Source organism: Apaloderma vittatum, unplaced genomic scaffold (assembly GCF_000703405.1).
Source record: "Apaloderma vittatum isolate BGI_N311 unplaced genomic scaffold, ASM70340v1 scaffold23287, whole genome shotgun sequence".
Lineage (NCBI taxonomy): Eukaryota > Metazoa > Chordata > Aves > Trogoniformes > Trogonidae > Apaloderma > Apaloderma vittatum.
In genome coordinates, this window is record NW_009727012.1 from 1 (window position 1) to 11,369 (window position 11,369).

The 11,369-nt window shown below is 36.9% G+C and overlaps 1 protein-coding gene across 1 annotated transcript; it reads right to left on the reverse strand.

The window, feature by feature from the left end:
• Positions 1-451: 451 nt before the first annotated feature.
• LOC104277013 (vacuolar protein sorting-associated protein 13C-like) lies at positions 452-11,052 on the reverse strand (the record flags this gene model as incomplete). The annotated part of the gene is made up of 7 exons (XM_009873518.1): positions 11,031-11,052; positions 10,479-10,522; positions 7,277-7,319; positions 6,415-6,510; positions 5,601-5,702; positions 3,163-3,225; positions 452-517 (listed from the first exon to the last, which is right to left on the reverse strand). Coding segments are annotated over exons 1-7 (436 nt in total), but the record flags the coding sequence as incomplete, so codon positions are not given.
• Positions 11,053-11,369: the final 317 nt, after the last annotated feature.

The following is an 11,369-nucleotide window of genomic DNA, read 5'->3' on the forward strand; positions in this document are numbered from 1 at the left end:
AGAAAAAAACATTCATTACATTGCTGTTAAAGTATCAGTCATAACACTATGCTGGCTACTTAGACGCAAAGAGGTGCTGAAAAAGACGTTTTACTTCTATATCACCAGTACAGCATCAATTTTCCTTTACACAGCTGTTACTGGAATATTATAAAAACCAGACAAAAATATTTCTTCCACACGTGCTTTTCCCACGGTGAAGTGCCATTAATATGCCAACCAAACAGGTACATTTTTGTCGGAAATACTACAGACGGCTCAAGCTGAAGAAACAGGCAGTTCTCCAAGTAGAGAGACAAACAGCAGAAAAGAACTCTCTCCAATTTACAGCCCCTCTTTTGCACGGGAGAAAAAAAGGTATCAGTGGATATATACCCAAGACTAAGAAAAACTAATCCAAATAGAAAGCATAGAGTCTTAAAAGAATTTAAAAGCCATAACTTTTACCCACCTTTTGAGTGATCATGACCTTTAAAGGGTCTCTTAAAATGTTTTTTATACTTTTTACGCTTACGTCCTTTTTCAGTGCAAGCAATTTTTTGGGAAAAGGATAAAATTCGAGTTAGTGAAACACAAGTGTAAGAAAGCATAGGGAAAGATAAGGAAGTTCAGCTTGTCTGAAAGCAGAATGCCTTAGTAAGGTCTCATTAAAAGCTTTTAAAGAATTTCAGACCTGTTAAGAAAGCAATCAGCTACTTCTCATAGCACAGAGACATATTTTTCTTAGTTTATGTATACCCAAACTGACTTTCAAGGAAGCAACTGAAGCCTTGCTTTTTTTTTTTTTTTTAAAAAAAAACAACTTTAACAACTTTAAGTATGCAAATTTCTACTGGATCGATCTTCCTGCTAATAGCAAGGTCGAGGTAATTAATTCAACTTTGATATATCTCTTAACGTATATCTCAAGAGTTCAAGGAATTAGAAATAATCTGGTTATGTTTACTTCTCAGCAAACATAACCAGACTTCTTCACAAGGGCACTGCATAACATAATTCCAGATCACTTAGGTATAAAAGAGCTAAAAACAGAACCATGACTGCTTATTAGATACCCAGGTAAGTTTTTCTCTAATCCAAGATTATTTTTTTTTTAATTAATGACTTCAAGCAAAACCATAATTATTAACTGAGCAGCTAATAATACATATATGGTAAAAAAAAAAAAATAAATTGAAGTTTAACTCCAGAAGAGGCTTCTACCATAGAAGGGTATACCTTCGAGGTTAAGGTAGTTGGAAACCCAAAGAGCACTTTTCAATATGATGCTCATGCTAATCAACAGCGTGGCAGGAAAGTGTTCTGAAAGAACGGCAGCAGCAATTGCAAAAAAGGCATTCTAAAATCATGGCTCTTTAAAAGCTTTTTATGAAATTAACACACAAGTTACAACACACACAATCACAACCAGTTCATAACATAAATTAATACTATATTTTTCCATATTTCTAAAGAAAACCCATTTGGTGAGTTGCATAGTTTCCTTCCCCTCTTCAGCCATATAGGAGAAGAGAACTTGGCAACAGGGCTGCCTGCACTGAGCTTTACGAGGTTGTAACATGAGAAGGGTGTAGCCTATTAAAGAAAGAAGGAAACAAGTGCAATGGCATATTCAACTCCAGGGAACAACTTTCTGTAATTTGCATGCCTGTTCAAACAAAGGAGGAGTAACTGCCTGCCAAGATTCCCACCTGTCTGGTGGGTAGTGTGATCACCCTACAAATAACAAAAAGGACAAACAATGCCAAATTAAAACAATGGTTTCTCTTGGATAGGTCCTTCTAACACTGCAAGTTATCTTCTATAAATATTTTTTAAAAAACCAGCTTCTGATGCCACGAAAAGGCCAAAATCAGAACTTAATGGCCTTGATGTCTATTCAGCAGGTGTTCTTTATTGCAGCGCTGGGCACACCTGGGATGGCTCCACCTGGTGCGTGCCCCAAGAAAGGCCAGACGTACAGCTTTTATACTGTTGAGATACACACATTCGCGCAATTTCCAAAAACTCACTGACATGTTGCTGCCCACTCCCGTATGCATAATACAGTCTTTTGGTGGTCGTCAGGGGTCTCTGATGGTTGTTTTACTTCATCATGATAGTCTTCATCGGGGTGTCCTGTTGATGGGCTCCATTCAGTTAACCTCTTGACTTTGTTATGAGACCCCAAAGCTGGCTTGGGCTGGTTCTGCATGTCACACTGGCATTTGGGAGTGCTGGGGCATTCCATCTTTGAAGATAAGAGCATCCTGTCCTCGGGGATAAGCTCTGCTTGTGGAATACCTGTCTCACACCTCCCTTCTGTTTGCCCAAGAGTATTGAGTCTCCTACATAACACCTAAAACTACAGTTCTGGCTAGAAGTATGGCTCCAGCTAAAACCACGGCTTCACCTCCTTCACTTACTATTGAATTTGTAGTTCTCCAACTTTCATGTGTGACAGAACTAAGGCACCATGATTTTCCTCTTGATTACCCACATCCATTACTATGGCAAAACTAAATGTGTGATTTTAAGCCCATTCTAAATCTGCGCTCAGATAAAAGCCCACTAAGTAATTTTTGCTAAAAATCAATTTCTGAAAATCTGGTTCAAGAAGATAAAAACACAGCAGGTACAGTATAATAACAGTTCCTCTGAACTTCAGTGGAAACCATTTCCTTGCCTAACTTGAGAGCAATCCAAACAAACAGAACCGGGGAAAGACATGCTAAACGCCCTCAATCTTCTACACTTTGTTTTGCCTGTCCACAGTTTCAAGATAGCCCAAACTTCCAGTCTCTTAAGCCCAGACACTTTAACTAAGAGTAATTAACCTCTGTTCTCGAAACACCTAAAGATAGTATTTTAAAACTATAGTAGAATGTTGGCAGTATTTTATAACACTCGTGAGCTCAACAGGGCAGATGGAAGTCTTCCTAAATGGTCTCTTAAACTTCCTGACAAACAACTGAGTTAAGACAGGATTAGTCATTGCAAGTTTCCACCTGAATCCACAGTCATTAAAATCTTATTTCTAGAACCACCGACATGCAGATGCTTACCAAACAAGCCTTGTTTTCTCATTTCTGCATTTGGCTGCTGCTGGGAGGGGTGTTTCTAAAATTGTAAGCTGCATACCCATCATGCATGTGCAAAATGTAATTAACCATGCATACCCACCAGGCTTGGCGTCCTTGTAAATCAGACTCTCCAACCCATACAAGGACTCTCGTGAATGGGTGCCTTGGTCCACATGGCAGCAAATAACCAAAAAAGTGCACTTTGTTTAAAAGAAGGCAATCTGCTTCTGATTTAACGCTGAGTTTATAAAATGCGTATGACACATCAGTACTTCTGTTACACTATCTGACAGACAGTCACTTCAGAATATGTACCTTCAAAGATTATCTACATAAGCAAAACACGCAATTTTGATTTTAGCTATAACCAGCATAAGGTAAGAGTTGAAAGTTTTGGTCTCCACATACAAATTTTGACACTGACGGATTTTAATAACTTAGAAAGTAGAAAATAAGGTTTTCTCCCACTGTACCAGCAGAGCTTGTTATCACTTCCCCATCACACTACACTAACCACACATTGACGTGACCATTTTGCTCAATATTTGAATAGCATGTCCAAGAAAACACCCCAGGGCAGTTTAGGATACTATTAAATCAATGCAAGTACTGAATCGAGATTGTAAACACATTAAAGGAAGTTGAGTACTAATCAGAAAAACAAACAGAGCTGAGAATTCATAGACCCTGATAACTTTCCATTTAATACGTTTCCTAGATTTTCATCACTATGAAAAACCTACACAAAGAGATGAATTTCTTAAGTTTATGGTGCAGCAGAGTAACTTGGGCCCAAAGACTTCTGTATCTAGCAAAAGCAAGGGATTTGCTCATGCAAGAGCCACACAAGTCCCCCTGTGTACAGTACTGGAGCATAACACCAGAAGTACAAGACTGAGATATCACAGAATATCTCAAGTTGGAAAGGACCCATATTGATCATGCTGCACTGCCACTGGGAAGATAACTACAGTTTAAAATAATTAATTTGAATGTTCCTGTAGCTTTTCCTCCACGAGGGCAAAAGTTTAAAACTGCAAAACATGACTAAATCTAATTGAAGTACTTCTCATAAGGAGTTGAGCTACTGAGGTATCATTTTAACATTTTTTTCAAAGACTTACAAATGCTGGATGTACTAAATTTCTTTCAAAAAAAACAAAACTAAACAAAAAAACCTGACTGTCACAGGCAGACTCAATTGTAATTTTATCAAGTTCCAGAACTGGAATTCCTCAAGCAGTGCTCATCAGTTTAAACTCTTCTTGCTACATTATCCCTGCTAATGGTGCAAAGAATAAAGACTGAAACGCTGCTGCTTCACATCCAAGTCCTACATAACCAAAGTTAAACCTCTAGGCGCACTCCTTTGCCCCAGTAATGGCTGCAAAATTAATTCACCCAAGTTGTCTTAACTCTCATGCAGTCTCTGGCATATTAACAAAGCAAGGCTTCCTTCTTCACAGTAAGTGGATTGCCAGATTGCTGTTTGAAGGGAACTCCAAATGCACATGTCAAACTAGCAAAGCAGGAACAAGGCAATAGGGAGTCCTGTAACTGCAGAATTAAATAAGCAAAGAGATTACAATCAAGCTACCTTGTTCCAAGTGTTCTAAGGGTCATTTCCTTTTCTGTAACTTTTCCACGGAAAATGACTTGTGGCATTAAAGGTATCCTCGAGATGCACCTTAAGAACCATTACAACACCCAACTGGTCTCACTTCAGTAATAATTTCGCATATCTAGTTACCTGTCATTGGTTCTGAGCTTGGTTTCTGTCCAAACAAGCCTAACTTATACCATAATTTTGTTAGAGATATTTGTTATGACAGAACATTGGAGGGAAAAAAAAAAAAAACAACAAACACATACAACCCCAAAACCTGCAAATCAGGTTGACTGGACTGGAATATTCAATTATTTTAATGCATAATTTGCAGTTTAAAAAATTTACTTAAACTTTTGATCTAGGTAGTGAAAGTTGCCTATGTTGATGTTCCCTTGTTTTCTTGTGTCGTGATTTATTCCCTGCTCAAGAGTCTCATTTCTCAAACCAGTCAAAATGGAGTACATTATAGAAGGACAGCAGAAACTGAAATGAAGGCATTATTGTTAAAGTAAAAATTTACCAATCTTGCCACTTTCACAGGTTTCTTTAAGTAAAGAACAACCTGTCACACACACACCTCTAGAACACATTATTAAACATCTATTACCGAAGCTCTAAAGCAAGACAATAGTAGCCTCATGCAATGCAGTTTCTATCTTTGGTCCTATTACGCTAGAGCTTAAAGGAAAACACACACACACCAAGTTATCAAATTTCCATTTCTAATGGAAGCTGACTTGATAAATGAATGATAAAACAAAGCAAATAACATTTTTTTAAGCTTTAGGGGAAAAAGGTTTTTCAAAGCACTGTAATAAGATTAGATAGACAATTGCAAAAACAAAATTTATTAAGTCAATCACAAAACAGGACTTCTCTTTCATAGCACACTAAGTCCTTAAATTCCAAGATTTGCATTAACTCGGTACCTTTTTCTGCTGCTTTCTGCAAGGCTTCCTCAATTCTTGCCAGTTCCTTTTGTTTATTATCCTGCAAGTATTTTTCTTCCTTCTCTGCATCATATTTAATGCCTGTAAGCCAAGTTGGGACAGTTTTAATCCTAAATTTCAAGTTATAGAAATGTGTAATCATGCAGTGCAAACCACCTTCAACATCATGTTGCAAAACACCTTGTCTGAGATAAAGATTTAACTCCTCAGGGCTGCATCCAGCCTCTGAGATTATTTCTACACAGTAAGACACAAAATGACCACACCGATGTTTAATAACCACTCCGAAGGAAAGCCTGTCCACAGAAACTTGAACCTTTAAGGGTGCTCTGAAAAACATAATGCATGTTCTACTACACACATATTTGATGCTCTAGAAACTCGCAATTTTTCTTAGTAAACCAGAGGTTCTAATTTCAGAGAAAACTAATCAAGTTCTCTTCCCTCTCCCTAAACACAGTTCTAACGGAATTACTACTTTCAGTTGCTGTCAGTTAGAAGCTCATGAACTCTGTCATGCAACAGCCATAAAAGTGGATTTAGGATAAGCACACTTCAGAGGAAACTCGGCTGCTCAGCTGAACGTGGAATGGATACAACCAAAGATTTCCATAGAAGCAACAGGTGCTGTTTTCTGCCACCCTTCCTCCACCAGCTTGCCAGAATTTATCTGGAAATTTCCCTCAGGGAAGGGAATGTAAAAATGGCAACTTTTTCATACACTCATTTACATGGTGCTCTTCAATATTTTTCTCTTCCATTATTTAACAGCGTTAATGAAGAGTTTACATACTTGCTCCAGGAACTACAAGAAGATACAAGCCTTCCAGAGTTGCAACAACTGCCTCGCCATAGAGATTCTTCCAAGGAATCTTCAGAGTAAGTTTATCTAAACAAAGCAGATAGTTACATCAAAACAAAATTCTATGCTGTGCTTAGTCCAAACACCACCACAGGCAAAAGACATTAGTCCTCTACCTTGATGTCCTAAAGACCTTAGAAAATAAGAAGAAATCGTATGGACCTAGTAATTTTATAAAGCCCTTGAAGTGATCAAATACATGCAGAGAAAATATAAGTCATAGATTTAAGGAAGAGGATGCAGTCTGAGTCAAAAGACTTCAGATCAAAAACCTGCTATCATGACTGGAGTTCAATTCCCTAGGATGAACATGACATTCCCAGGGAAGAAAAAATACAACACACGTTCATCTCCAGCACGTTTCATGTGAAAAAGCAATGCTTACCATCAGGGAAAGGAATTCCGAAGAAAAGATACATCTACAAGTTCCTAAACCCTTCGCGCATTTTCCAGTCTCAGGAATCTTACTTCAATTCTACATATTCTTAATCTGTCCTTTAAAGCACCACACACATTTTGCCTATACTAAACAGCTCCCCTGATCACCCATGCATCTGGGAAGAACCTCTCAGACACACTTTTCACATCAGCCTTGTAACTTGTGCAAAGTTACACCCCCAGGATCTGCCAGATAACATTTTATGATTTATCTGAGGCAGTCAGATTAGACTTCTATGCTTGCTTCAACAGTGAGCACAATTAGAGATCACTTAAGAAAGCTCAGCGGCAGGATTGAACTTAAGGCCTATATTAAAATTTCAATTTAAATAGTCATATTGAACTAAAAACTTACCTATCTGACCAACTTTTATTCTAAAAGGTACATTCAGTTCACTCTGTAATGAAAAAAAAAAAATATTAAACAGATCCATGTATTTTAAAGATGGTTTATACAAACAAAATTATTTTCTTTACTTCTGTTAAACTTATTTTCCCAGAACTGAAGTTCCAGAACAGAAACAGTTCTCCACAAAACAGAGATTTAATTACTCAGAAATATTCACGTGAACTGATGAATCCATAAATATGATTAGGCTTGCAGAAAGACTTAAAACAAAGCATTTACACCATCCCTGGACATATTTAAAAGACCTGTAGATGTGGTGACACAGTTTAGTGGTGGACCTGGCAGTGCTGGGTTAACGGTTGGACTCAATGATCTTAAAACCTACACAATTCTATGATTTCTGGCAATTCTCTTCTACGAGTATGATAACGTCTCGCTTCAAAGGTTACTAAAAAGTAAAGATTTATCTATATACAAGAATTTTACATTTTTATTAATTTGCTCTATAGGTATTTTCTTTCTGATAATAGCACTTCGTGGCAACATTGACCACCACTGGAAGGACAGGACCATGAGCTTCACCTTGAAAAACTAGTTTTCAAAAGATTAAATTCCAAATGAGGGGAAAAAAATAAGGAAAGGCTAGAATTTGAAGATATTTTAAAGCTGTTGAGTAAAGACAGCAGATTAACATAAATTAAAAACCATAAGAGCACTGGAGTTTGATGTTAACATCAAAAAAAAAAGATGATTTAGTGAAAATATTCAAGACTATAACTGAGAAGAAACAGGCAATATTAGCTTTGAAGATTAAGAGCTGTGACCAACTGGATACCAGATACAAATTTACACGTAAAAAAGCTCAGAGTTCAAGCTTTTTGATGGTAATGACTAATAACAAAGTTGAGACACATGTAACAACTTGCTAAAGAGCTCAGGTCATAGTTTGTCATCAGTCATTTTTCATTATGATTGAAAAATACGATAAAGCTGAAGAAATCTATTGGAAAGAATTCGTTACTAACACTACTGTAAGTTTTTAACAAAGTAGAAAAGGAACATTAGTAGCGGCTGCCCCATTGTACTTGGTTTTTTGTGTGACTTCAGCTATAAAAATAGACAATAGCCTCAAAAGATAAAAGTAGATATTTCACAGAATGACACTTCAGCACTTTCTGTTGGAAAACTAACATATTCCTGAGGGAAAAAAATGGTTACATTTTCAAGGTCCCTAAGAATGTTGGCTTCCCCATTGTACTTGTCTATTTTTACAGCTGAAGTCACACAAAAAACCAACAGCCTCAAAAGATAAAAGTAAATATTTCACAGAATGATATTTCTCAGAATGGTTACATTTTCAAGGTCCCTAAGAATGTATTTGTAAAATAATTTTGTAAAATTTTATTTAAGAAATTTTATACTTACCTTCTTGAGTTGACTTTGCATGAGCTGAAGCATAAATTTTGACTGAGATCTGATGAACTTCAGTTTTAATGAAATGCTCTTTTATTATGACCAAGGATAAAAAACGGATTCAGCAAGCCTAACAGTAGAAGTAATTATTTGCTTGTCTCCCTTTTCCTAAGGACTTTCTTTGCTAACATTTGAGAAGTACTGTATCTGTATACAGCAATTAAAACATAGTTATTTTCTGGTGGAAAACCTTAAGAGGAAAACAAAACCAATCCAGACAGCAGCAGACAGGCAAACCACAAAAGCAGAAGTTGGGAATCTATCACATTCCTTTTATCCTTTCTTTTTCAAAGTGCAAGCTGCTTCTGTAAAAAAAGTGTTCAATATCAATCATCCTTCAATTGTTTTTGCCTAGAAATCCAACATATTGCAATTGTAAAGTAGTCAGAAACATTTCGTTTTCAGTTCTCCAATCTGTCTTAGCTTGCTCTCAGCTGTACTCAGCCACATAAGACGACTGCATTTTCCTAAGTGAGAACTGCTTAAAACATAACCAACCTTGCTGTCATTGTAAGGAGGAAAGACTTGTACAACGTAGATAACACTTTCTTCCTTCCCTTTTTAACTATCAGATTACAAAGATACTTGCATCAGGAGTTTTATAGCACAACAAAGTTATCAGGAATGGATGAAATGGGCAGGAAAAGCATAAAACCTCAAATCAATGAAAAGAAACCAGTGATGAGGTCATACAAAGATCCAACATGTTCTGAATTCACAGAAGAGTAGCCATTCCCTTTAGTCAAGTTTGAAGCAGACTAAAGACTGCAGTGAGATTCTCTCAGTAGTAGAGTTCATTAGCTCAATTAAAGAACTTAAAAATCAGCCAAGTTTTTGTTTGTGGGTTTTTTAGACAAGAACATGGGTACTTAATACAAGTTTTGTCTTTGTTTTCCTTTACTCAGTCATACCTATTTTAAAAGGAAAAGAACTGAGAATTTGAACAACCACATTTACTTTCATTGAATACACATCTTAATGCCTGCCAGTTTTAATAAGCACCTATTAATAAGCAGTGAGCCATAAACGTAAGCTTCAATCCCAGTAACTGATGTAGAAGGACGAACTTTTCCTCCCTGCATCAACAACTGAGAAAGGAAACACTGGCTTTCAAAAGAGTTCAGTTAGATCAATCCATTCGCAGGATTCAAGCCTTGAAAATCCATTTCTTCAAACAAAGCCAAAATAAATTTTAAAAAAAATTATATATAGGCCTATGTAAACCCATTAGAGCTAATAAATCATTCAGAAACGTATAAACATCTACTGCATGGACATACAAGTGAGGGAAAAAAACTCTATGACTTCATAGAATTATCATTATACAGCAGCAGTCACAGCAGAAATTAAATCCTTTTAAGTTGTACTGGATGACCAAACACACCAACATCTTACCTGAGGCTTTAGCATTTCCAGTCTCAAATACTAGAAGAGGTCATGTAGGCACGTACAGATAAACACTGGGAAACTTACTTCAAAACCCTATTGCTAACTTCTCAGAAACTATTTTTCTCTTTCAGAAAAGAGCACATTTACCTTTTCAACCATAGCTTATTTTCTTTCTCTGCTCCAGTAACAAAAGCAAAAATCAGAAGCAGTTAACTAAGGACTTTCTTCCAATAACCAGTAAAAAATGCATACTGTGTAACAGTAATATTTATATAAAGGAATATTGTGTCCTGTGACTTAGTCTTTAGACTCATAAAAACAATTTTAAAATTACTAGAATACTTACTAATGCATTCTCCTTGATCTGTAAATTGTCAAGTGCCACATTACCTATTTATAGAAGAAAAAGAGAAGTAAAGAACAAATGACTTCAACTACTATGTAAGCTGAAACAAGGAACACAACTACAACCCTCCAAAGTACACATGGATAAAATCAGAAAACCATACACCAGTTACAGAATCACAAAATAAATGTCTAGCTTGTCAGGGTTGTTAAACACCAATTATTCAGACAAAATTTCATGGTGGAAGAGATTACAGAAACATCACCAACTTAAACACCTGCATGCTGCTACAACTGCAAAAATGGGAAATTCTCATTATTCACTTTGCTGTGAATGGTAATTATGATTCTACGAAGGCAGGGTAGACTAGAAGGTAGGTCGACTTGCTTTTTATTTTACGTTGAAAAAAAAAGTCATGAATCATAAAGCCACAGAAACGCATTCCCATTTTTACAAACACAGTAGCTTTTCCCAGCACAGGCAACATAACAGGCTTCCCAAAGGGAATACTTGCACACAGAACTACACCTGAGGGAAGCACAGGTAACGTACCTCTCAGTGCTTCAAGTGCCATATTCCTTAGAGCTATAGTATAATAACTCATAAATGTCAGAATACACAGCAGGAGCAAAAATAAGATTACGAGAAGAGTCTCGTGCCTTATGTATGGAAGCCATCTAAGATGACCAGCCTTGCCTAGGCATCCTTCCACTGGTTTTCTGCGTGCCAGCAGTGCAGCAAACTGAAGTGTTTGATATATTCACTGAGAACAGGTACAGTGCGCTACCACGACACTTTAATACCCATGATTTACACCCAAAAATCAGCTGGTGTAAGGCAGCCCTGCAAGCTGCACCCCAACCAAGGCCTCGCCTCCTGTTGGGGCCGCCA